This window comes from Orbicella faveolata, unplaced genomic scaffold, assembly GCF_042242905.1.
Source record: "Orbicella faveolata isolate gen_17 unplaced genomic scaffold, um_ofav_v1 contig_2, whole genome shotgun sequence".
Classification (NCBI taxonomy): domain Eukaryota; kingdom Metazoa; phylum Cnidaria; class Anthozoa; order Scleractinia; family Merulinidae; genus Orbicella; species Orbicella faveolata.
The window spans coordinates 4010957-4038447 of record NW_028301547.1 but is presented as its reverse complement, the minus strand read 5'-3'; the positions used below and the strand labels follow the sequence as shown (position 1 = coordinate 4038447).

Sequence of the window (27491 nt, the reverse complement as noted above, 5' to 3'; positions counted from 1 at the left end):
GAGTGCATCTTTAATAAGATAAATTCTTAAATGTGTGCTCTGTCCTGGTGCCTGGTGTGCAGGCGAACAAGTGAGCTACTGCACTACACTGCTTCATCTTAGTTGATTACTTTTAAAAATTAGGGTTAGGGTTGCATTTTAGTTATTTACTTTTAAGGGAAGAGGGTGATTAATAGAGATGGTTTCTAGAGTTTTAAGAAGGTTGAATTATAAGTGAGCTTATTACAGAGCTACAACTATCTTACTCGTGAGAGGGGCATAATAGAGATTACAGCGAGTCAGACATCAATGTGGTCTGTACACTTTGCACTTTTATTACCCTTGTTTTAATTTTTAAGGCCGGCTACATTTGTTATCATTTGAGTTCAAGAGGGCTGAATTACAAGCGAGCTTATTACAGACCTACAACTATCTTATTCGTGAGAGGGGCATAATAGAGATTACAGGGAGACATCAATGTCCTCTGTACACTTCACACTTTTATCGCTTTTTTTTAATCTCCAAGGTGTGCCACATTTGTAATTATTCGAGTTCAAGAGGGCTGAATTATAAGCGAGCTTATAAGAGACCTACAGCTATCTGACTAAGGAGAAGGGCTTAAAAGAGATCACTGCGAGACATCACTCTAGTGTCGAAGCCCACTTTTATTACTTTCTGAATTTCTAACGCCAGCTACATGTATGTGCATTCCGGCATTTCCTCAACTTACTGAGGTAACAAACAACAACTTAATTAAGTGAAGACCCCGGTGTTGAATAACCATTCATGCACGCTTGCGAACATGGATTATGAGAATTCCTCGTTTAGGAAGCATTTACAGTGACACTATGTCCAATACTAAGATCTCTTCCATCAAATGTGTACGTTTGGCCATCGTCCCTGATGATGATCTAAAGAAAATTATAAAAGATAGAAATCATATGTATGATACATGTATATATTCGGTCTCTTGAGGAGGCGATGGAGGTCAGAGGCCTGGACCTAAATGAAAACCAGCTGATTTGGCTTCCTCTCTAAATATTGTGAATTTGTTTTTTGTGTTTTTGTTTTTTGTTTAATAATTATAAGTCGATGACCCGAACTGGAACACTTGTCATGACACTATACCTTGCTAAAGGTCCAGCCATCAAAATAACTTCCACTTGGGTTTTCCTGCAATCTAACCTTGAGCTTGCGAATAGGGCCTACATCCTTGAACGCCACAAGGTAACGGCCTGTCCTAATGTGAGAGACAATTATAGGCATATGAATTATCTCATTCAAAGTTCTTATCTCCAGAGTCAAACGTCTTGCCAGTTAATGATAGCTCAGTTTAATTGTGTGGACAAAAGCTCGGGGAAAGATCTGTTTAATCGGTTCATACTACATATGTGGATGAAATACTAGTGTGCGACCATTCAAATGAAAGATAATCTAAATGACTTCGATCAATACTTTCATATGGTGCTATTTATTATAACGTTATAAAATGTGGATTAAACTCCGCTTAGGCTGAGGGCGGGAGATGAATGACATTTGAGGCTAGGGGTTCATTCGTCAATTGCTGCTTGTAGGTTGTTAAAGCAACAACTTTATTTAGACTCGGACTTGTACCAGACTAGCTAATATTAAATTACAAAAAAGAGAGTACTGGCTGCCCTAAATAACCTTAAGGGGCTAAACTTTAGGCTATTCTACGTCATCTAACCTTGTATGACAGTTGCAGTATGCAGTAGATATGGAAACCTTAAAGCTGATTGGCCCAAAATTCAGTAAGCATACACGTGTTTTTCATGATTAATTTCTACTCTATTTTGTGTTGTAAATTACACCTTGCAAATGCAGTTGCATTCTTGCACAAAACTCAACATGTATCGTTTCATCTGTGTTTAATAATATAAATTATGACACCCAGTTAGGTCATCTTTGCCAGCTAAATATAGTCTCTTACTTTCCAGATTCAAAGTCGTCATGGTAACCACCTTTCGCCACGTTACTCTCTCCAGATCTCTTATCACCTTCACCGATCAGCTCGAGGTACAGAAAGGCATTTGTGCCATCCAGGAAGCCGTTTCCGGTTTGTACTGTCACCTCCATGTTTTTATCTGAATAACACACCACAACGTGAGCTACAGAGCACCTTCGCTTTCCGCTGTCAGCCACGCCAATATCAACCGCGTTATGGTTTTAATTTCTCAGGGAAATAAACGTGACTGTCCCTCGAGAGGTACGTTAATTGCGTCCATATTACAGTGGTATTTGTGTCAGATTGCATCGAGCTTTCATCAGAACAGTTACATAACGTAAAGTTTGGATCAGAAGCTTCTCAAACTCATTAATAATTCATCAAGTTAAAACAAAGAAAATCACAACCGTGAAGGAGGTTTGGATATCCGGTCTTAATTAGCATAGATTTTGACGATTTTACTTCTCCGTTTACTCCTTATTTTTTGCTTCGATTGAGAAGATATATCAAACACTGGAGACAGTGTTTCATCAGCTATCCAAACACCTCGAATTTCGTCAAAAAAACTCCGCTGCGCGTCGTCTTTTCAACTCTCTTCTCGATGTTTGGATATCCCGATGATACACAGTCTCTCGTGTTTTATACATTACATATCACCTAGAACAAGGTGATATGCTTCTGGTTTGGATCTAATGGAGGTTTTAGCTATCTTACGACACACTTCCTCGAAATATTAAAATACATTTTCCACCAAAACTGGAAAGATCTGTTAGGTTTCGACCAAGCGATCACCACTGAAGTAACGAGCGAGAAATATTAGTGTGTAAAGAAATAATTTTTCGGTTCAAAATTTCAGAACTTAGGGCGTGGGAGCTTAACAGTGTTCTTCAAATCAACTGATCCAACTGAATAGCACAATACCGCCCCTGGTCCACTCACCAAAGCTTTGCATTTATTTTACTTACATAAATCGCCACTCCCAGAACACTGGTACAGCTTGTTAATCTTCATGATGTCAGCCGCTGACATAGCGTTTTGGTTTCCAAGCTCCATATTAGGATCTGACCTCGCTTGCATTGTTACCAAGCCTGCTCGTTTAGCGAAGGCGGTGTTCTTGTACTGCATGATGGAATGCAGGTCGTAATCAAAGCCCAAATTATCCATGAAGCCGGGTTGATATATGCTCATGACTTCTTCCTTCCACCCTGTGGTTTGCAAAGACGTAATTATAATGATCATTTCTCTTCTTGGTTTACAAGGGATTTTGGGATAGGCAAAGGCAAAATAACTCAGCAAAGTCAGTTGTTGGGACAGAAACTTGCTCATGACGAAGTTTGTGGTGAAGAAATTAAATAAGTCGCAAATGTCAGATAACGTTTTGCTAAGCTTCGTCACCCATTTTGATTCACAGCTTCTGTAGTCAAACATGGCGGCCATGCAAGATAAATTAAGCACATCACATTTCTAAGGCCCGGGTCAAACGTCGAACTTCACATGAGACGAACTAAACTGAGCGAATTAAGTTCATAATAAAGTTCGAGTTCGTCCGACTGAATTTAGATCGACCAACACTTTTTAATTGGTCGATTTAAATTCGAATTAAGTTCCACGTTTGACCGGACGGTCCAGCTTCCCCTTTTGGATCGACTCAAATTGCAATTTAGTTCGTTCCATGTGAAGTTCGACTTTCGACCTGGGCCTAAGTTCCAAAATGTGGCATATCATTCTACCTATTACTGGGATTTATCACTTTCACATTGAAAGAATTGCTTTGCAAAAGTCGATTTCGTTTTCCTGTTACTCTATTCAATTGCATCAAATTACAAAAAAAAGCTATAGCAGTGCTCGAATACTTTCCAAAAAGTATCCTTCGACATATATGTGTTCAAAGAAAAGTCGTTTGGAAGCGTATCAAGAAAACCGGCTCGGAATTAGAATAAAAAGGGATTTAAACCGGGGGTTGTATTTAGAGAGACGTGGTCCGAATGCGACACATGTGGATAATTAGTTTTTGAATTGTGATCACCTCGATGCGCACAGCGGCGGTCAATTTGCCTTGGGGTACACCGGTGAGAATTGACTTTACGAGAGAAAAAATTACGCTGCCCACCCCCAAGTGCAGCTTAATTGTTCTGCCGAAAGTTTTCCGAACAACGGCGACGATTTTGGTTTGGCTTCGGACGAAGTCCCTCAGGGTTACCAAGAACAAAAGGCTATTCATTTTTGCTTAACGTGTGATGTTGAGCCGGAACAATAGACCATTTCTTGATACGAGAGTGAAAATATTTACGTTTTGTGCAATACAAAAACCTCCGTTCATTGCTATCACGAAAACGCCCTAAAAGAAAGCGCACTAGAATTTGTGCTTCAACAACCCTACGGCTCTCGGGTTCCAGCCACACTTTTCGTTAAAAGAAACTTCCATTCGAGTTTCTACAACTCGGTAGAAACACGGAAAACGTTTCCTATTGCTCAAAAAATATTTACAGGCAGATAGAATCAAAGACACATGACGTACCTTGAGCGATGTTTTCCTCAAAAATTTGTATATAGTCATCCCGGTCAGCTCTGTTGTGTTCGTCGTAAAACCCCAGCAAATAAACTAGCTCGTGTAAAATTGCTCCTTTGTTTTCGCAACCCTGGCCAACAAAGACGATTTCCTTTCCTTCTCGCTTCCCAATTGGAGAGGAACAACTGAAAATAAAAACATTCCAAAATTCTAATAATAACCAGAGACAACTTAAAGGAAGTTGCATTTTTTTAAAAATCCTAGATGGGCAAACTATTGGTTCTACGTTGGTCATCATTTTTGCCCGGTTTCCATAAAACTTATATAGCCTAACTCTGTTTGGTTTTCATCTTTCCTTATCTCCGTGTGCTCGATACTTACGTTGAACCAGGTTCAAAACTAACATAGTCCTCCTGTATGGTCCGGGGAAGAAACCTGACACAAGTTGCCGCCTGTAAATCCTGAATGGCGCGTTTTAGTTCTGATTCTGCTTTGGAATCTAGGCCTGTGTTTGATGAAAAAAATCTAGTTAACACCAGCTGATTAATAACTGAATTACCGACCGATCAAGCGACTGATTGACCTACCGACTGGCTGGCTGGCTGGCTGACTGACTGACTGACTGAATGAATGAATGAATGAATGATTGGCCTACAGACTGCCAGACAGACTGACTGACTGGCTGGCTGGCTGGCTGGCTGGCTGACTGACTGACTGACTGACTGACTGACTGACTGACTGACTGACTGACTGACTGACTGAATGACTGACATGCAGACAAACAAACATACAGAAACACAAACTTGCCGAGAAGGCTGGCACATACCATTGTCCACAACGAAAGGGATCCTGACAACAGGTTTTCCATCATCAGTGGAGGTAGTCCATTTGAGGGCAGCGGAACGGACCGCACCCCTTTTAGCTAAAACTCTGCTATCTTCAACAAATGGTTTCCTGAGATCTACAACAAAAGCGCACATTTCTCTGTTAGGTTAAGTGTCAAACGTGTTTTAATAGTCTACAAACAACCAAATTTGAATGGCTTAAAGGAGCCATCACGAACTGATTCCAAGATTTTAAGAACATGCTAATTTAGTAATTGGTGAAATTTTTAGTCCTTTTGGGTGTGATAGTGAGGGAGACACTACCTACAAAAAATTGCAAGCTTTTTGGGTGGGAAAAGCGCTAATGAGCCCATACATTCTCTGTAAAAGGAAAACCCCGCGTCATAGTTAAATAATACATCTTTGTAAATATAATTGTTGGGGCTGTTAATTGTATCATGCTTTTCAATGTGGAGTAAATATTTCTGTCGCTCGATTAGAAACTAAAGTGTAAAGAAAGATTCACTCATAATAATAAGGGGACTGCACTTTCAGCAACGCAGCTGTTTCCATGAAACGGACTCAACAAATTAACTGCAGATTTCTGAAACTGTCTCGTTCTTAATTTTAACAGTATCGATTCTAATCGGGCCGTCTATAAACTAATATTATAATTTGCTGCAAATTAAATGTTTAATCGTGTTCCAGGGGTACATCCCTTGTTTATTGTTTCACATGATTACTGTGAAAGTTCTCTTGGACCCGGATAAAATTTCTTGCGTGGACTTCATCAATTTCTGCTGGTTTGGGACGCGCAGCGTGTCCCATATTCAGACGTTTATTTGGACGGTATTACACAAGGTGGTAAAACAACGGGGTTATTGATTTGTCTCTGAATGTGTTGTAACATGTAGATCTGACTTTCTGTCGTCACTTTGGGAGAAATAACGTTCTGATCAATTACAAGACGGGATTTCCTGTATTTTAGGTTGTTTTGGACGTTCGAAGAAGTTCTTGTACCAAATATTTCAAAGGCTAAGCTGGAGTGTTGAACCATGGAGTGTTGAAAGTTCAATGGCAAATTTTAAAATCTGAAATATGTGTACATCGCGAATTACTTGGAAGCCATGACTAGGAAATAATTATCCTTCAAAAATTTAAAACAACCGTATTAGCGACAAAAGGCAATTTTGTACTTTTAGCACGAGTTCGTACGTTCTGAAAATTCAAATGATACACTTTACCACTGCCCGTAATGATAAACAAACAAAAAACTCCTACCTACCTAGCCTTATGACATCTTTTACTGGATTCGCTTCAACGAAAGCAAGCGTTGTAAATATTAGCAGCAAGATTTCTTTTCTTACGAGCATGACGATTTTCGTACAAACAAAAATTACACTTCACGCCGGTAAAAATGCGCGTCCTGTGTGTAGCTAAAACGTCTGCCCGCTGTTAATAAACTTGTCTCCCTTTTGATAAGCAAAGAGCAGATGTTTCTCTCTTTAAATGACCAATAACAATAACAAAAACAGTAATGATACTAAGCTATGAATTAAACCTAAAGAAACTGTGACTGTTGACTGTATAAATGTACACTTCAACAATCCCACGTGAAACGGAGTCCACATATAATTATTTAAACTTGCTGGGGGAAAGAAATTCAAGTCAGATAACCTAACTGAGATTTATTGCTTTCTTAGCATAAGATTTTTCTACCAAACCAAATATAAATTTCCATTGAGGGGCATTTAAAAGTAGGTCACAAACAACATGAAAAGGTCAATTCTTTTGGCAGTCTATTGAATTCTGATTCCAAACAAACGTCAATCAAGTTTAATAGCTTTTCAGTTGCACTAAGAGAGACAGATCTCAATTTGTCCCTTAGCAACATTCAAATTTAACAAGTTTACTACACTAAGAAATGGAAATAGGAGAATTCCCTGATTTCCTGTCGCCACTAATCCAAACACAAAATATTCCACCAAGTTTTGATCATTCGTATTGTTTTCCATTATCACTCTTGAAACTTTTATTTACACAATCCCTTATTAATCTCGCTAATTACGTTTTTTCCTTCCGCTTAATGTCTTTTTTACCCTTACCTTTCAATGGTTTTTTTAAATAAGCTTTGCTTGTCTTCGGTGTCAGCAGTCAACAACGTATACTGCTCCAGATTTTTTTCACATTTCTAATCACTCTAAAAATACTACTGTTATACCATTAACTGAATTTCCCACATGCAAAAACAGTTGTTTTGGCCATTACAAACATTGGTGTTGATTGAACCTATTGACGATTGTCAGCCTTGATCAGCAAATATTGTCATCAAGGACATACATCCCCTGTTTTTTTATTTTCCTGGATAATATTAGTTTGTCTGTAGTCGGTTATTTGAACCACTACCACTAAACATTTCCCGTCATTGCAACATGTTTCATCTGTTAAGGATATTTTTTTAGGTCATCGATTCTTAACTTTGAAATAGAGAGTCCGTAAATGCAGCTTCACTTTGCATGGAATTTCTTGACGTGACTTTGATATTGCGCTTTAAGGAAAGGGCTTTAAAGCTGCTTGATATATTTTTTGAGTCGTATGCGCACTAAAGTAAGGTAAAATGATCGTGATTTCATGACTGCTCGGCAGTTCTTCCTTAAAGCAAAATATCGAACACGAAAGACCGTGTTTGATCACATTTCCAAACACCGAGAAGAGAGTTGAAATAACGGTGCGTAGCGGAGTATTTTTGACGAAATTCGAGGTGTTTGAAAATATGGTCAACCAACTGTCTTGAGTGTTTGATATATCATGGAAACTAAAACTAAAAAGAAAACGAAGAAATAAAATTGTAAAAATGTGTGATATCCAAACATCGTCACGGTCATGACTTTCTTTGTTTAAACTTCATGAAGTATTTGTGAATAATTTTTTAATTTAATTTTTTTGATATCTGACCTAGATAAACGCGAGATTTTTATGCTATCTGTATGCTTATACTATCTCGCGATTGCTATTTTTTCTTCGCCAAAACCAAAGAATACTTGTTACCGGGAAATAAATAAAGAATTTTGACCTGAAAACTGCGGGCTAAGAATATAAATGAATCTTAGAGGATAATCAGTTAGGAATAACCATGATCTATAGATAAAGCACATAAGCAAATAAAGCTGTTTCAGAGTTCATTAGACTGACTCAAATGCCTGTTTTGTTTCGGGTTGATGCTGTACTATTTTGAATCAGTTGTAACAGTTGCAGCCAATAAGAGGGCGCGAAAAAGGGCCTATTCTAACAGAGCATGAACAGTAAGTTAAAATCTCGTAACTCTCTTTCTAATTCGGCAAAGTTTATCAACTACCATCACTGGTTTACACAGCTGGTGGGTTGAGTTAGTCTTTTATGATTTACATCGGAGATTCTTCACTCTTCTAGAGATAATTACAGACAGTGTTAACTATGGAAAAATGCCGCTACTACGATCAAATTAACTACCACTGAAAGGAATGTGCTGAGTCTGCTGAGCCAGTAGAGAGAATTTGCTTTGCGGTTTTGGTGTCTAAACGCTTTATGATTGTTGCAATTTTAGGCTGCTTTCGTTTGTAAGTGTAGATATATGCAGCCAAGATGGCTGGATGTTGGCCTCGTTCTTTTTCTGCATGTTTATGGACCTCGACTCGGCCTCGGTCCATAAACACGCAAAAAAAGATCGAGGCCAATATCCAGCCATCTTGACCGAACAAGCTTAGTCAATAAAGGATTATGGAAAAAGAACACTATTTACTTGCGGGAAACAGTGGGTAATCCCGAGTGAGCACGATGCGCCATCTTAACTTACTCAGACTGGACTGGACTGTTGAGGCTGTAGTTGAGGCTTTCTCAACATTTCGAAAAGCTGTCGTTCCATTGAACAAGTCGATTAAAGTTGAAAACGTAACTTTTTCTCTCCGTTTGGGCCTTCCGTCCACACAAAAACGCCCCAGAAACGCCTTAATACACGGTAGGCGCGCAACTCTTGAGCGCGAGCAAAATTACCCGCATCAGTGTCAACAACATTGAGTGCCGACTTCATTCAGTACCAAATTCCACGAGTCAAACTGAAACACTCTTGCACCGTAATTAAATTTGACAATAACAGGTACAATAGACAGCGCCTTAAACAAATCAGTGTTTTGCTTCTACAGGTACCAGAAGAAGCCGAAATTTTATTGTAGCACTAAAAAGCAGCTGTGTTCGTTTTGTACGAAATCGTCCGCGATTCATTTCAATCACCTTACCTCTCAATGTCTGGCTAAGTTTAGCATCAGAGTCATTCGTGGACAGGGAAACTTTAAATTCTTTCAGATACTAAACGCGGTAACTGATGTAACAAAGCATTCAGTTTAAAGTCAACGGACCTACATGCTGAGAAGAATTCGTCGCAGGTTTGGCCGGTTCCTTCCAAGTAGATGGTTTTATGGCTTAAGCTCAATTCTCGTTGTTATTTTGATTGTTCAACGCTTCAAGACAAACAGCATTCGCTTTGATATATTAACGAGGACTTCAAATTCGAAAGAATGGGAAACGACGAGAAACATCGCACCCAGTCTACCAGCAGGCGATGTTGGCAGAAGAAAGGACTGGGAAAGATCAAGATCAGCCAGTGATGAGAATGGAAGTAGAAAACATCTTCTTAAAACAACAAAATGGCTCCATGCCTTGGAAACTGCTGGAAAAGGTAGCGTTAATGTCCATATTTGGAGAGGCCTATGCTGCCCGAAAGTAAACAGCTTGCGACAGTATCCTCTATTTCCAACTTTACCAAGAGAACGTTTGTTACGTCACACTATCAACTCTGGCCCACTTGGAACCTGGTACGGGCAAAGAATCATGGGATTCATACATCCGCCGCATACGGGATACTACACTTTTCACCTAGACGCACATGTGTATGCAGAGCTCTGGTTAAGTAAGAAAACGAATACAATGGATGTTGAATTAGTCGCAAAAATTGCAAAAGAAAATAAGAAGATCTCAGTGGCGAGACTTGTTAGTCACACTTCAAGTAAAATGTATTTCGAAAAAGGCAAGAAGTATTTCTTCGATGTGCTGCACGTAATGAACGGCGGGATGATGCAACGTGACCACGTGAATGTCACGTGGAAAATTCCAGGTAGTCAAATGTATACGGAAATTTCCAAGCAGTTTCTCTCACCTTTGTTAACTAACAAGGCTTCGTTTTCAAGCCACAAAGCGATGAAAGAGCGAGATGATTTGCTTCGAGCACCTCGCAGCGTCATTGACACGGAATTAAATGACGTTGACGGTGGGTATGACGATGAAGACTACGATGGCATGGTAGCACCTGAAAAACAGAACAAACTTTCGGACAAATTCTTAACCTATTTTGGTGAAGACTTTGAGTTGGAGAATCCATACAATATCATTGAATTCGAACTTGCAGACAAATCGGATGAGATTTTATCTGCTTTTCCAAGTTGCTCGTATGAACCAACTTACGCCAAAAAACGAACGTTCAAACGATTTGAGGGTATTTGGCAAACACATTTTAGTTCCCTGTTCCCAGATGACGGCACAAGAGAGTTCATTTGCATCGGAAACAAACAACCTAAAGATTGCGAAGGGAATGAATTCTTGACTGAGAGTGAAGTGCTGGAACTTGTTCAGATGTTTATGAAGAAAATTGATGAGAAATATCCCCGGTAGGAGCCTAGTGTTTGTTAGTTTACCTCGATGTTTTCAAGTAGTTTGCTTTTGATCGGGACAACGTCATTAGAGGTTTTCAATAGACCATATTCGTATTCTCATTTTGGACTGGAACTAGCTTGCAATTGAGGCTCATGCAACTGATAATCACTCTGGCCAATCACAAAACAAACAGACAATCCAATAGACCAATCAAAATTTGAAGTAAATACATGTAGCTGACGCAAAGCGCGGGAAAACGTGCGCGAGCGCGTCGTGATTGATTTTGGTTTTACTTCTGATTGGATGAAAAAGTGGCGCGAGTTTCTTAATGCAAAACAAATTACTTTTTGACACCCAAATGAAAACCGCTTCTAAAGCATTCTGAGAAATTCGGAAGGATTACCACTTAACTAATTACTGAGTAACACTACATTAGAGCGACAGTGTCAATTAAGTTGCCACATTTCTTTTTAATTCATATTTTCAGAAAATACGCTTTAAAGGCTGTAATGAACATTGAGAAAAACCGTGATGCTCTGCGAGGCAATCGATATCTGTTGGAGCTCGTATTCCGAGAACGAGCTCGGAACAATATCGTAAGGATATCGGATTTCGTGTACAAATTCCACAACAGTTCGAACTTCTGTAAACCAAATGGAATTACTTGGCAAAGGAACGTGACAGTCAACGTTATTTTAACTGTTAAGAATCAGGGGACCTGGGCCCAGTATTTTATCAACGAAATGTCTCGGATTTATGATGCGACACGTGATGACCATGTGAATATCATAGTGGTGGATTATGGCAGTCAAGATATAGATATTGCAGACGCTTTTAAGAGGTAAGTAAGCATTTTAGATCAATGGTATAGAAGTAGAGGTGTAAATCATAAGCGAAGATTGTAAAGTGGAGAGGAAATTATATTTCCCCGGAGGGAAGGTACTTACCTGACGGAGAGATGTAGTTCTTCCAACTCCCTCGGAGACTGATACGAGCAATACTTGTGCAGAGCGCGGTCGCGCACGGTCTGGGTACCACAATTTAAAAAAGCGTTCCTTGCTTCCTCTGAGAGAGTAGTGCGAAGGTCCCGAATGACAGTAACAGGGAGGGGAGGAACAGAAAACCGACACTGGTAGGGGAACAGTATTGCTCGTATCAGTCTCCGAGGGAGTTCGAAGAACTACATCTCCCCGTCAGGTAAGTACCTTCCCTCCGGGGAAATACAATTTCTTCTTCACCCCCTCTACGACTGATACTCACAATACTTGTGCAGACTTTAAGGGTTACTGACATGAGAACCATAATCCTCAACATAAACCAGACTAAATAGCCCTATCTGTTAAGTGATACACGAAACTCCTACTGAAAACCTACATAAGGCTATAAAACAGAAAACTTTCCAGGAAAGTTGTAGTCCTCAAAACATAGGACAGAAACTGATCTAGATGTGCTCAGACACCCGATAAGCAACAACATTGATAACAAAACTAATGGCCCATAGAGAAAAAGATGGGTCACCTACTGATAAAGTAAAACGTGTTCCATGGGGCCAGTTACCCTCGAACAGCAGTAAGTACTGCCCTTGCAAGCTCCCCCTTGTCAGGGGATCTCAGTTAAAAGCGCTCGAATGTCTCTGACGAGGACCAATCCGCTGCTACCAGAATAGTGTCCAAAGGAACACCCGCTCGTGCAGCTGCAGACGTAGAGGCACTCCTAGTGGAGTGACCAGTAAAGTGGCAAGCAATCCCTGCTAGCTGCATAGTTTTCTCAGCCATCTGGACATAGTTTGACTTGAGATGGGTTAAACGGTCTGACAAATGGAATCAAGAGGCGAGAAGATTGCCTCCTGGTCTCCGTCCTGGATCGATACTCCTGTAAGGTTTTAACTACGCAAATCTTAGGATTGTCTGAGAAGGTAGGCAGATAAACTTGCCTAGCCAGGTGACCAGGTCTTGACACCTTTGTGTGTTCAGCCAGAGAGAATTCCCAGGAATCGCTCTTCATGGAGACAAAGTCCAGATCCAGTTTAATCAATTCATGTGCACGAGCAGAAGAAGTCAAGGCCAGTAATGCTGCTAATTTCAGGGATAGCATTTTTAGTGTAAGGCCAGCACGTGGATCCAGGGTTGAGAGAAACTCGAGCAAGCGCTTAACATCCCAGGTTGTGCTCAATCGAGGAGCTGGTGGCTTCATGCGAAAAATTCCCTTCATAAAACGAGACACCACTGGAAGGTCTCCAAGCTTAGTCTGACCCACAGGCAGATGTCCCTGTGAAATGGCAGACTTATAGACTGCCAGAGTTCTATTTTCTAGGGACTGATTTGTCACTGTCTCTGTCACGAAGGTCAACACATCTGTGACTGGTGCTGAGAAGGGGCACAGGCCTCTGGGAGAACACCAATTGGACCATGCCCGCCAAGGACCCTGGTAACGCTTCTTGGTTGACTGGGACCATGATCCTAGAAGGACATTAGTCACCTCCTCGGGAAAACCTGCCGCCTGGTAGGCTGACCCGATATCGACCATACAGTCAGATTGAGAGACCGCCACAGCGGGTGACCTGCCTCTTGGTCGAAGGGCAGAGACAACAGTGACTTCTCCTTGGGAAGTGGGCACGGTGGACCTCTCAGCATGAGCTGAATATGAGCATATCATGGTTGAAATCTGGGCATATCATGGTTGACCTGGCCCGTCTGGGGTTACTAGTAGGGCGGTTGCTTTGTCGCTTCTCACTTTCTGAAGAATTCGAAGTAGTAGCACCACTGGTGGGTGGATGAAACTCTTCCACTGGCTCCAGTCCTGTTGAAAGGCATCCACCGCTGAGGCACCGGGGTCGGGAAGTCGCGACACATAAAGAGGCAGCTGATGGTTCAAACGCGACGCGAACAGGTCTACCTCCGGAACATAGAAGTAATGTGCTATGTCCCGAAAGACATCCTTCCAAAGCGTCCACTCTGTGCGCATGTTGAAGTCCCTCGAAGCTGTGTCTGCTTCTACATTCAACGCTCCCGGTAGGTGACGGGCGGTCACCCATGAACCTTGGGTCAGCAGGAAGGACCACAGTTCCAAGGCCAGTAGGGACAGAGATGGTGACCGAGTGCCCCCCCTCCTGTTCACATAAGCCATGGCGGTTGTATTGTCCATTTCCAGAAGAATATGACGTGGGGCGTGGTGGCCCAGACTCTGGGGTGGTGGCTGCATCCCTACTCTCAGGAATGCCTTCAAAGCTAGACTGGCTGCTTTGAGTTCCAAACAATTGAAGTGTTGTACTGCCTCCTCCACGCTCCAGCGTCCCCCAGTCGACATGCCATTGCAAGTTGCGCCCCGCATCGGTAATCGGCATCGGCGGAGCTGAGGACACCCACCATCTCAGGTCCTCCAGGGAGGGTTGAGACAATGATATCTGACACCTTGGTCTCCATCCGAACTGGTGGAGAAGCAGAGCCTGCTGGCGTTGCAGGGCTCTGTAATATAGTGGTGCTACCCACGGTCCCGTCCGTGCGGCGTGGCTCATGCGGCCTAAGAGGCTCGACAGTCTGCCCAGTGACGTTGACTGAGAGTCTAGCATTTCCTGGCATGCTCCCTGCATCCGACTGATCTGTTCCTCTGGCAGGGCAACTGACATGCAAGTTGTGTCTAGTACCGCACCCAGAAAGACTAAGCGACGAGTTGGTTCCGGAGAACATTTCTCCAGTTTCACTATGAAACCCAGGCTGGACGAAAGTCTCCGCACATAAAGGAAAATCTTGCTCAATGTGTCCTTCTGATGGTGGATCAGGAGAAGATCGTCCAAGTAGATGACTGTTCGTATCCCTTCTGAACGCAGTTTGGCAACAATCGGACGGAGGATCCTTATGAAGACTCGGGGAGCCAGGGAGAGGCCGAATGGGAGGCAACGGAACTCGTAAATTGTTCCCTTGAACTGGAAACGAAGATATTTCCTCGACTCCGGATGTATCGGGACTGCATAGTAAGCATCCTTGAGGTCGCGTTTCATCATATAGTCGCCCTTGCGTAGAAGAGAGCGAGCAGTGTGGAGCCCCTCCATTTGGAACTCCTCCCTTGGAAGAAATCTGTTTAGTGCCTTTAGGTTGATCACAGGGCGGAACTTTCCTGTCCCTGCTGCTTTCTCCACTAAAAAGAGTGTTGAAATGAACTGTTGTGGGCAGGGATCCACTACTGAAATGGCACCCTTGGAAATTAGAGACTGAATTGCCCCCTTCATTAGCTCCGTCGGCTGTCCTTCCTGGACGACTGTCGGACGAGCCCGCCACTGACGCGGGAGTCTGAGGAAAGGTATTTTGTACGCTGAAACAGCTTGAAGAATCCATTTGTCCGTTGTGAGAAAGTCCCAATTTGTTAAGAAAGTTCCGAGTCTGTTTGCCGTTTGATTGTCCGAGAGTGAAAGGGGAGGAGCAGATGACAGATAGTCAGCTGCTGCTGTTGCTAGCGGATTGGGTAGAATCTGACGCTCGTCTGGCACCTCCATTGTTTTTGCTGTACTTAGCACTGGAGTCTCCAGGCTTGTAGGCCCATTTCCTCTTCCTGTCTGCTCCGGACTGCTTTCCCCGTCTAAATGAGGAGTCAGGAAAGGACTGGGAACCAGTCCATTGCTTAGGGCCTGCCTTCGGTTTGCAGATCAACTTGGAGGTGGAAGCCTTGTGGTCATGCTCACTCCATTTTTTCACGGAGCTGGTGTGGGAACAGATGCCTATCTGTTGGTATGCCCTCACGAAGAGTCCGTCTGCCCAGATCTGTTAGGTAATCTGAGAAACGTCGCTGTCCAGACATTCAAACGGGCGTTTGCATTACCCAGTAGAACTAGAGCATCCTCCAGCATCTCCCGGACCACCTCAAGGTCAGGTCCCCCTTCCCCTTCATCATTACGGGGGGGGGGGGGGGGAGTCAAGATTCATCAACGCTGCCAGAATTGGCCTAGCCACTGTGAGGAAAGGCCCCTGCTGCTCAGCTAGGTCACCATCAAAAGAAAATACCTCCTTGGTTTTCCGATGCCCATGAGATTTCCTGAACTCCTCCTTCATGCCAGCTTCCATGGTGGGAGCCCGCATAAATCCCTCCGTCCCCTGGATTGGAGGGTAACTGGCCGACAGATCTGTCCATTTCTCTTTGGTCAGAGACTTAGTGAAAGCCTTGGTTGTAAGATCGAGAAACTCTGAAGAGAGCTCAAAATCCTCCTCTGTTGAGAAGAAGCGTTCACCACGATTGGAAGGGCCCGGGGCTTTCTCGTCTGATTGGTTGCTCGGGGAACTAAAATCAATGTTCTTGTTTGAAGGCTCTTGGGAGGAAACAACACCTCCCGGAGAAAAGAACTTGGCCAGAATAACTGGAACAGCCTTTGCGATAGACTGTTCTATGCGCTTTTCCAACGCAGGTGATGCGACATCCGCCATTGTGGTCGGAGCCGACTTATTCACGTTGTCCTAAAGGACAAAAAGGCGGTCAATGACACATGCCTTAACTTAGTAATGGATTCGATGCAAATGAGAGCCTAGGTAAACATCTCGCTCAATCCGCTAGAAAAGCGACCATCCTCTGTCGAAAAGATGATAAACATAACGAACTGAAATACAACTCACGTTGTCCAATGAAGAATCCCCCACAAGGAACTGGAATATGCGAAAACGCCGTATAAATAATTTATAAACCGAAGCTGTGGTCGACCGTAGCACGCCACGAACGAAAGAGGAGGCAAGGAACGCCTTGAACTTTTTTGAATTGTGGTACCCAGACTGCGCGCGGCCGCGCTCTGCACAAGTATTGTGAGTATCAGTCGTGGAGGGGGTGATGAAGAATAGAGACCTGCTGTAGGTGGTTTTTCAAGCTTTAGCAAGTCAAAGAGTCATCAATCGAGCGTTGGATTTTATCCGCGTAAGGTTAATGTTACTTTCTTGAAGGGTATCGCAAAAATACGAAATAATGCGCTCTGTAATCAGTCCGAGCACTCGAAAGTAACAACCTGAACACTAGTCCAACACACCAACGCCCCCCCCCCCCCCCCCTCCTTCCCAATCCCACGCCAACTTACAGATTTGTTTTAAAGGTTAGCTTTTACGTATTAACTGCCATTTCAAATGGTCAGTGGAGGCTCGAGTAATAGACCATACAGATAATAATTCGCTTCTAACTCGATTCTTGCTTAGTCAAACAGTGGGTCCAGAGTCATTGTGCAAACCTGCATTAATTGCAAGTAGCAATGGAGAACAGAAGCCAAAAGTTACTGATTTCTTGAATTTATAATACATTTTTGCAAGCATTTTTTTTTTTTTTGCCTCATTTAAACAGAAGTTCACTAAAGAATTACATAGTTCTGAAACGTTCCGGTGCATTTCACAAGACTGAAGCTATCCAGTCAGCGGTCGGCACCATTGGTGATCCACACAGTATAGTCCTGTTGTTTGATCTCCATCTTCGTACGCCAACAAACCTTTTCAGCGCTGTCAGAAAGGTGACTCTAGTTGATCATATTCATTATTCTTGTTACCTATTTGCCGAACAATAGCTGTTTTTTTACGGAGAAATCAGTTGTTGATCAACTCCGGGGATAAAATACTAACTAGCTTAAGTATGTATGTTATGCTATTTATCTACTTGCCTATCTATAGAGACTTTTATACTAATTTATATATCTTTCTTTGATCATGACTTAAGTCACGGCTTCTATCGCCCTGAGAAAGGCAAAAGGCAATGGAAACAAATAGCTAGCGATGTAACTCTGTGGTTGATCTATGAAACAATGAAGGATGATGAAATGTATTTGAGAGCAAATCCCAACAAGAATCAAACAAAATCAATTTTTTTCGGCAAGGCTTGACAACTCAATTTCGCTCCCCTTTTGCATACAGCTAGCTCCTAGCAAGAATACAAACAACATTTTCGATTTAACCTTCAGACTCACTGTTTAGCGAGTCCTATCGTCAGTTGTATCCGCCATCTACATACTGATGTTACTTCGGTTCGAAACGTCAGCGTTACAAAGGTATAAATATAATAAACATGCTTACCCTTTTCGATTTGTAACATCCTGAATTCTGCAAAATGTTTCTTTCCCTGTATATTTTCAGCGGCGCTTTCGACGAGGCCCACATCAGTCGTCAGAATTTGTAGAAAAACAATAACTGCCAGGTTCTGGTCCATAAATGCATATGTATTCATTGCGCGTATCACAATCTGAGCTATTTGTGTCCTTTGGTTTAGCAAGCAGTAAACTGCTAAAGCGTTATTCAATATGCGACTTTCGGGTTTCTATTTTGAAGACATTTGAAAGTCCTCCGTGTTGTTAACCCTTTGCGTACCAAGTGGCCATACGTGGCCACTTAAATACAGGCCCCATTCGGGCGTCCTTGAAAGAGGGATTTTAGGGGCTGGAAACTAATGCTACATTTTGGTTTAGACTACACAAAGTAGTTCTTCAGTTTTTTCGAAAATTTCTTCAATCGAGCGGGTTTTTAGCGAATTTTGCGAGTTTTCTTTTAGTTAAACGTTTTGAGCGAGGTGATTTAAAAATGGCGGCTCTTCGAGATGATGCTACACTAGATTTTAGCGTTCAAAACGATGTTGAAATTCAATTTATCGACGAAGAAGACTTCCCACTTGCTAATTTAAACGGGCACCGAGCCTCTGATCAGGAATTTTACTCTGGTGCATCTGAATCAAGCTCAGAGGATTCTAGTGAAGAGTCCGCAGAGGACGAAAACACTGAGACTGAAGTGCAATTTCCTGAAGAATGGTCAAGAACGGTCGAACGCAGAGTAGATATTGACTTCAGTGAAGAACCAGGAATACCGGTAAATGTCAACACAAGAAACCTGAAATGTTTGGATTTCTTTGAGCTCTTTTTTACACAAGAGGTATGGCAGTTGTTAGTTAGTCAGACTAATTTGTATGCAAAGCAGAAGAGAGGGCCAGCAGAAAGCTCTGCGTGGTATCCAGTAACAGAAGATGAAATGAAGGCTTGGATTAGTCTTTATCTAAATATGGGGCTGGTAACTAAACCAAGTCTTAATTCTTACTGGAGCACTGATCCCATCCTAAGTTCTCCTTTCTTCCCATCTGTGATGTCCAGGACACGTTTCCTGCAAATCTTGCGGTACTTGCACTTTGCCGACAACACCCGTGCCCCCCCAAGAGATTCTGAAGATTACAATAAGCTGTACAAAATTCAGCCTTTCCTGGATTTGCTTATAGCAAGGTTTCAGGCAGTTTACACACCTGAGAGGCAACTTGCCATAGATGAGACTTTAATTAAGTTCAAAGGCAAAGTGCACTTCAGACAATTTATTCCTATAAAGCCAGGAAGATTCGGGATAAAGGCTTTCACCCTTGCAGAGTCCAGCAGTGGTTATGTATTGAATAGCAAGATTTACACTGGCAAGGAAAACAATGAGGTTCAGAGAGATTTAGGGAGGAAGGCAGTTATGTCTGTGTTGGAACCTTATCTAGATAAAGGATTCTATGCCTTCATGGACAATTATTATACATCTGTAGCCTTGTTTGAGGAGCTAGAAATAAGGAAAACACTTGCATGTGGCACTGTAAGGTCCAACAGGGTACACTTGCCAAAGGAGATTTGTGGTGTCAAAGAAAAGGCAGTGAAAGATCTTGTAAGAGGGCAGTGTCTGTACAGGCAAAAGGGAAATTTGACTTGCGTGACATGGCGTGACAGGAAGCCAGTTAGTGTTTTAGCTACCCTTCCCACCAGCACAATTGACTCAAGCACAGTGCAGCGGTCAGTCAAAACAAACGGGAAGTGGGAAAAGAAGGAATTCAATCGACCAGGTGTAATTGACCTCTACAACACCTACATGGGTGGCGTAGATGTGTCTGACCAGAGAAGTGTTGCGTATGCTAGACTAATGAAGGGGTCAGTCTGGTATTACAAGATTTTCTTTTACATGATAGAGGTGTGTGTATCAAATGCACATATTCTCCACACCAGGTCACAAAATCATGTCAGTAAAAGAGCTCTAGAGTTTAGAATGCAACTGATCAGTGGATTAGTTCAAGGCAAGTGCTTCCGGAAGGACACAGGATTAGTGCAGACCCCTGTTCCTATCCCTGATATAAGGTTCAATCGTGATCATTTTCATTACCCTGTAAGTAACGAAACACGATCAACCTGCAAGGTGCATGTTCAGAAAGTTAAAACAATATACAGCTGTGCCATTTGTGGTGTGAGAATGTGTCCTGAGCCATGCTTTCAAAGATACCACACAATGCAAGACTATTTCTTTGAAGATGAAAGTCGAAATGGCCCCAGGCGGCTGAAAGAAGGAAGAGGGAGGCCATATCAAAGAGGGAGAAGGAGAACATTAAGAAACTAACTCTGTATTGCTTAAGAGCCTGTTTATGAGCTACTGAGGCACAAGATTAGTGGTTGTATAACCCACAGAGGAACTCTTTGTATCTTAAGAATATTTCTTATGATGTTTTTATTTTAAGAATTTTTTCCTTGTAATAGGAAGTTATAATTTGTCTTAAATTCTCCCAATTGGGGTATATTGCCCTAAAAAATATTGCTTATCCCTTGAAACATTGTAGAAAGTTGATTAGGATTGGAAATAGTTGGATTTTTTTCTTGAGAGCAAGTGATTTCAAATTTTCTTTAAAAATGTGCATAATTATGAAAATTATGCCTGTCATGACGTCACAATTTTGACATGTGTCATAATTTGTATACTTGACGTGAAAGAATATTTAATGTACTTTCTAAATATATATGGTTTTATAGGGTTTTATTGTAAAGAATGAGCTTGACAAGCATTTTTGTAATATATACTCATTTTTGGGACAAATAAATACCACCCCCCTTGGTATACAAAGGGTTAACTTTCGACGTGGAATACACCGATTCCAGACAAAACCGGAAGTTGCATGCAAGCGAGGCTTAATAGCCCTCGAGCTTTCAAAATGGCGGTCGAAATGTTGGGGAAGAACGAAAAAATTCGAATGTATGTAGGTTAGAGCAACTTGTCAGGTGCAAATGTGGTAAGGAAAAGGAAAAGAGCTGGACAAAAATGTTGTACGGCTGCAAACTCTAATAATCGAAGCAAAAACCGACCTAATTTATCATTTCCACGACTGAGTTTCCATCGGACAAGCCAGATAAACAAAGAAGGAAAAAGTGGGAAATACTTATGGAAAGGGGAGATACCTATTTTCCTCGGTGGGAAATATTTTCTGTTGTTCCGAGCACTTCTTGCCGAGTGATTTTAAACTGAGTACACTTATTGAAACTGGGAGCCGTACCCTCGGTTTTCCCCTGCACAAAAGTTGAGGAGGAATCTCTGTGTAGATCGAAAAGATGCGAGGCATCAGAGTCTGGCAAAGAAGCTAGAAGTGAATACAGCTCTGAATACCCATCAGCTTCAATCAACTTAGGAATTAATCAGTTTTCATGCCTCTGAAGTAAACAAAAAAAGTTTCCCACAAACAATGTTGAATGTGGAAGGACATTAGTGATTTAAATACAGCCATTGATGAATTTTGAATCCTTTTTACTCGCTTAATATTTCAGCACGATCATAGGGAGCACACGATCTTGTTGAGTAGGAAAGAGTTATAGAGGAATGAAAAGCATATACAATTTACGTTTGTCTACTGTTGTCATTTCTTACGCGACAACCGCTACTTAAAAGTCCTACGTAACACTGTAGCGCTAAACTCGGTACCTAGGCCTTTTCGCGCTCTGCAAAAATTCTTTTTGGTTTACATATAACATTGACAAGGGAGGCAACTCTTTGCTAAACGTTTTGAACACAATCCGAATATTCGCTTGAATCTCTAAATTTCGCTGCTTCCAGGAAACCAAACAAACACAAAACGAAGTAGAAAGATTTTTCCACAACTTGGCCGAATTTGTTTTCGAATACTTTCAAGACAGTCGGAGAATTTTAGCGTCTTTTGCAAAGGTTTTTCTCAAATCGTTTTTCGCAACATTGAACCGGTACCAGTGACGTCATCCAGCGCGCGCTCAAGCTCCCCTCCATCTCCCACACGTGTTTTTTGGTACAACAAATCTTTACAAAATCCTTCCCCAGCTCTCAATTTTAAACGCGGATTCTTGTTAAGACACTTCAGGTATTTGCCCGCGACATTTCATTTCCGTGCGGAGGTCGGGCGACTTCGGACGCGCAAGAAAAACTGCGAACCGGGGGAGGGGTTTGTAAAGATTTGTCGTGTCAAAAAAGCATGTCTGGGAGATGGAGGGGAGCTTGAGCGCGCGCTGTTTCTAACTTTTTGCTCTCGCCCCATGCGTTCGCGCGACTTCCCCTTGGCTCTCGCCTTCTCCCGCCTAGAGGAAACAGAGAAGACTGCTACGCAGGCTAATGGCGGCTTATTCTTTGTCACTTACTGGCAATTTCTGCTTCAAGACAGGTTGAGTGATTCTATCGAGCAATACAACGAACCACCAAGGTCTAGGTTGCATAGGAACTTCGCAAAATCGATTTTCGTGGTTCAAATCTACCAGACGGATGCCCGGTACGGAGGTTCTCGTCCTACAAACCTAGCGGAACGCCATTGAAGAAATGACTGGAGAGAAACGTTGTTTGACAGTCAAAATATCATATCCGAGCTAAGGTGAACATATTTATGTTGCATTGTGCTTTAGTAATGCGGATATTTCGAATTGAAGGGATTTTAAAATTAATTATAAATACAGTGGCAATGTTTGGTCACGCATTCGACTACTGGCGTGATTTTGATTTTTCTGTACGATTTGAATAATTTTTTCGGTCGAGTGCTTATTCATTTGCCCAAACTAAACTTATATTAAACATATATTGGAAGGCCTATCTTGGAAGGTCTATCTTTACATAGTTAGAATCTAAAATCTTTTGGAATTCCGAGATATGGCACATGGTCAAAATGTCAATTCTTTTCACCGACTGTCGAACTCCACTTCGGAGAACACTCTGCTTTTGTTAACCGCCAAATAATTAGATTAATCCAATTTTCCTGTAATTGTGCTTTTTTGGACAAGGAAGAGTTATGCAAAAAGTTGGTTGTATTACAACTTTTCTGCACTCGATAAATGCAACACGGGAATCGAATGAAAATGGTCAATTTTCAACTCGGTTGGGACTTGCTAAATTGATGCCAGGAGGTGAAATCGAAAATGTCGCTTTTCTGGAAATACCGAAATATTTGAGAAAAGAAAACACATGGCGTTTTTACTTTTACTGAGGCCTACTTATAAGCAAAAGTACGGCGAATTTAATTTTTTAAGTCTTACGGGACTATATTTGAATTTTGTGGGCATTTGCTCTTAATGACCACAACACGACGGATATATATATATATATATATATATATATATATATATATCCCACTCAGGGCGAATTTTCTTTCAAACATTTATTCACTTTTTGAAAACTTTGGAAAGAATTTGATTCAACAAAGTAGTTGCGACAGAGATCACATCTTGTTCTTTTGCAACAAGGGTTATCTAGTCAATCAGGGTTATCCCACAAAACTAGTGGAAGATCAATTTTCTAAAGCCTTAACTACATCTAGAACTGACTTACTTAGAACTCGTGCCAAAGCTGAGAAGAAATTGTTTCCATTTGTAACAACATTTAATCCAAATTTACCTGATGTTGGTCGCATCATCAGAAAACACCTAGGTATTTTGGAATCCAACCCCAAATTAAAAGAATTTTTTCCGCCAAATTCCATCATAGCCTCTTTTCGAAGATCTAAAAACCTTAAGGAGTTGTTAGCGCCATCTCGTTATGGCTCTAACACTAAGATTGAAGAGGTTGTTGAGGTTAAGGGTTGCTTTAAATGCAAAAGAACAAGATGTGATCTCTGTCGCAACTACTTTGTTGAATCAAATTCTTTCCAAAGTTTTCAAACAGGCAAGAGCTATAAGATACGATTGAAACTTTCCTGTGATTCAAAAAATATCATTTATTTGGCTTCGTGTAAGAAATGTAACTTACAATACATTGGCTCTACAACAACAGATTTTAGAGTTAGATTTCGCAACCACAAGTCTGCTATGCTGACCAAGAAAAAGACTTGTGAGGTAGCGGTGCATTTCAACAGAACACCGCACGACTTAAACGACTTTTCTTTCCAGTGTATTGATCAAGTGCAGATAAATGCAAACAATACAAGTAACATCGAAAAGCTTTTAATCACTAAAGAGGCATATTGGAGTGCACAGTTGTTCTCTCTGGCACCTTTTGGCTTGAACAAACGTCAGGAATTCCACTCGAAAAAAAGAATAAACTACAATTAGCGCAAAAATAACTTGCAAATTTGGCGGTTATCTTAGTTCAGGTGTTCAAAGGCCCTGACCTTGGATCTTGTTAGCTTTGTTAGCGCTAGGTTTTCTCAGGGGCCCCCATCGGGGAATTTATTACATTATTGTTGTTTAAGGGCCCTGTTTAGGGCGCCTGTTGTGCCTTGCCGCGGCATAGTTTCAAGGGCTTTGTTTGGGGATTTTGGGACCGCCTTTTTTGAACATTGAATATTTTACACGCGGGTCCCTTCACACTTTCGGCTGACTCGACGAATCGCGTTACTTTTTTGATATTAATCTTATTTGTATTATATTCGATTATTTATTCTTATTTGGTTTGTGTCTTTTGAGTTTTGTACCGCATTGTCATAGTATCTCGCTTAGTAATCACCGATTGTTTATCATTGGTTAATTTTTTCGTTTTCATGTGTTACCACGCCCTGTTATGTAATCATCTTTGTAATATGATGTCATTTTTTATACTGTAAACTTATTTAAGGTTATTGTAATTTATTATTCACTTGCACTGCAACTGATGAAGGTCTTTGACCGAAACGTTTATTTTTATTAAATTTTTAAACCTTTTTTTAGATTTCTTAGATTTTTTACTGTATATATATTTTTTTTTCGCTCGAAGTTGTCCGTCCTCGTTTTCCACAATTGCCTATATATATATATATATGTGTGTGTGTGTGTGTGTGTGTGTGTGTGTGTGTGTGTGTGTGTGTGTGTGTGTGTGTATTTTTAATTTCACGTGCACTCCGGGAATTGTCATAAACACCTGGCTATATATCCAATCAGGTTGCTGATTTGCAAATAGTCACACGCATGGGTAATAACCAAAAAATATCTATGATTATCTACTGGTTATCCACGGGTTTTTAATGTGTTGGGCATGACCAACACATTAAATAGCGTACCTCTAGCTGTTACCAACTGAAACAACAATCACAAGCCTGGCTTCAGTTTGCATTGCAATTCCCCAACGTTGTAAATTTTATTTTAAGCTAACAAAGGTGAAGGCTAACTAGATTCTGTCATTTTGCTCATGCTCAGCACACTGTGGAAAGAAGAATGGCGTTTACTCCAGTCCTCTTCAGATTAACTTACTGTGGTAGACCGCTGACCAGTACCACACAACCCAAAGGCTACTGGGAGACATTTGGCTTTGGAATATTCAGTAAGTCAAGGATCATTTGAGCACGTCATTTCGACATTTCATTTCTTGTCGAAAAATCAACCATAAGGCGCTATACAAATTATAAAGTGCTACGTTACGAATAGTTCATTTGAAATTTCAAGCTTTAATTTCCAAGTTCTTCGTTCGTAATCCGTCTAAATTTTCATTCTTGTTCCGTTTTGTTTGTCATTATCTCTCTTGCCTTTCTCTTGCCTGTTCAGCAACAGGCCATTTCCGAGTCACGTTTTGCCTCTATTTCAAAACGAATCTTCGTGCAAGATGGCCTACTATTTTGATATTTCCATCTATTTCATAGCATTGTTTTGCGGGAAAGAAAACCTCACTTTGTCGTGACATAATGCATTGTTTTATGCTGATTATTGTTAATTTGCCGGCAGGTATTTTCAAATCAGACTGGGACAGATTTGGAGGAATGAATGTCCAGGACTTTCAGGACAAGTGGGGCGGGGAGGACTGGGAAATGATTGACAGGGTACTGGCGGTTGGGCTAGAAGTCGAACGACTGCGCATGCCCGGATTTTATCACTTCTACCACAACAAAGATGGCATGTGGGACAAAAGTTCCTAGTCAATGAAACAAACATTTTCTCATGCTCAAAGTACGTTTGTGCATTACAAGAGGAAAGGAAAGGAATGGCTGACATGCATGCTAGATTTCTCTGTGTGGCTTTTCGCCTTTTTCCAAGCAGCGTTAAGCAAAAGTCAAATAGAAACTTGCTCTCTGGTGGTCTATTCAGTGTTTATTTCCCTTCGGTCTCGGACTAACATTTCTGTTTATTCTCGTGAACAAGGAAATGAAAAGCAAAAGATGGGGCTTCCAACTGTCATTTTATGTAAATAATGTTGCTGTTATCCTTCGATGACGTGTTCTTTATCAGAACAAAATCAGAACTTATATGATCATCAGCCGCAAAATTCCTATTGATAATTTGCACTTAAAGTAACAACGATGAAAAGAAAAAGTTAAAAAAAGGTTTTCAAAGAATTATAGCTTAAGCCTGATGCAGTTGTTTTGCATAGGAAAGGAATAAGTTTCTTCATCTCGGCAACATCTTCAAGTTTCTCCAAATATGGCATATCTAAATATAACCATAAGAGGCGGACCATTTGACTTCTGATGGGGGGGGACGGGGGTGGGTAATTCGAAAAAAGAAATCCTGCCAGCATACTTGTGCAAAACAATTTCATGAATACGACTACTGTCAAAAAAAACTAATCACGTTCGCAGTCACGTACAGTGAGCCGAAAAAAGCATGTCGCACGAAGAGAAAAATATCATTCATACAAACGTTCCGTAAAAAACAAACTTCCATGCTTATGAAAGGGTTAAAAGACTCATGCCTATGCCAAATCACCCACCGCTCCCCCTCGAAATTCAAATGGTCCACCCCTAAAGTAAAAATGTGTACGGCTGGCGTCCAGGCGAGTAATATTATTTTGGCGGGAAAGTTGGTGGCTGGGTGGCTGAGCAGCTGGTCGTGATTACGACGGATGGCATTAAGCTTTATTTTGGCGGGAAATTGCCGGGCACCCAGCAACTTGCTAGAAGCAAAAGAAATAGTTGTTGAAACTATAGTGATAGAAGAACAAAACATAAAATATCAATTTAACAGCACGTAAGTAAAATAATGGGCTTCGATATTCTCCAATAGACGTCGAGGTTTTCGTTTGCACGAACTTTTAATGTAACATGCGTTATTCTTCGTAACAGGCGATGGAAATAACGAAATGCAATGTCAAATACTTGTGATCATTTCTATGGAATTAGCGAAATATAAACATGAATTATTACTATATTCTTAGAACTTATATTTTGAAATAATTACTGATATTAAATGCAAATTTAAATTGCAATCTTTGGAAATACCTCAGGGCAAAAATAGGCAATTTAATGTTCGATTTCCAGTGCTGATAAACGGTCAGCTTGTTAATTAAACAAGTTAGGACTAAAACTGAAAATAGTCTACAAACTGTCTACCTTGGGATAAATTTCCTGTCTTTAAAGGACCCTACTGATCTAATTAATTAGCATGTAAGATTTAAACCCTCGAATTTGAAAGAGA

General features: G+C 41.2%; 2 protein-coding genes and 2 pseudogenes across 3 annotated transcripts; 1 reads left to right on the top strand and 3 right to left on the bottom strand.

Annotated features, from left to right (window-relative positions):
- Positions 1 to 289: 289 nt before the first annotated feature.
- Positions 290 to 18293, bottom strand: LOC110061852 (astacin-like metalloprotease toxin 1). The gene is made up of 8 exons (XM_089288890.1): positions 17983 to 18293; positions 5281 to 5415; positions 4836 to 4959; positions 4464 to 4639; positions 2911 to 3150; positions 1931 to 2084; positions 1108 to 1219; positions 290 to 890 (listed from the first exon to the last, which is right to left on the bottom strand). The coding sequence occupies exons 1-8, from the start codon at positions 18131 to 18133 to the stop codon at positions 804 to 806; spliced, it is 1179 nt and encodes a 392-aa protein (XP_089145016.1). The 5' UTR covers positions 18134 to 18293; the 3' UTR covers positions 290 to 803.
- On the bottom strand, positions 5563 to 13615 carry LOC149111650 (uncharacterized; annotated as a pseudogene). Its single transcript, XR_016207025.1, has 2 exons — positions 11908 to 13615; positions 5563 to 10616 (listed from the first exon to the last, which is right to left on the bottom strand). The product of XR_016207025.1 is annotated as an uncharacterized LOC149111650 (transcript).
- LOC110061851 (uncharacterized) lies at positions 9674 to 27387 on the top strand. Its single transcript, XM_089288891.1, has 5 exons — positions 9674 to 10974; positions 11448 to 11801; positions 17264 to 17426; positions 25284 to 25407; positions 25806 to 27387. Exons 1-5 carry the CDS (start codon positions 9674 to 9676, stop codon positions 25994 to 25996), a joined length of 2133 nt encoding a protein of 710 aa, XP_089145017.1. The 3' UTR covers positions 25997 to 27387.
- On the bottom strand, positions 13634 to 15449 carry LOC149111649 (uncharacterized; annotated as a pseudogene).
- Positions 27388 to 27491: the final 104 nt, after the last annotated feature.

Coding starts and splice junctions, on each gene's coding strand:
- LOC110061851 (XM_089288891.1), top strand. CDS start 9,674: ATGCTGAGAAGAATTCGTCGCAGGTTTGGCCGGTTCCTTCCAAGTAGA. Junction 17,427..25,283: donor TTTTCAGCGCTGTCAGAAAG/GTGACTCTAGTT, acceptor GCTCATGCTCAG/CACACTGTGGAAAGAAGAAT. Junction 25,408..25,805: donor ATTTGGCTTTGGAATATTCA/GTAAGTCAAGGA, acceptor ATTTGCCGGCAG/GTATTTTCAAATCAGACTGG.
- LOC110061852 (XM_089288890.1), bottom strand. CDS start 18,133: ATGAATACATATGCATTTATGGACCAGAACCTGGCAGTTATTGTTTTT. Junction 5,416..17,982: donor GATGTTACAAATCGAAAAGG/GTAAGCATGTTT, acceptor CTTTTGTTGTAG/ATCTCAGGAAACCATTTGTT. Junction 4,640..4,835: donor AGTTTTGAACCTGGTTCAAC/GTAAGTATCGAG, acceptor TTTTATTTTCAG/TTGTTCCTCTCCAATTGGGA.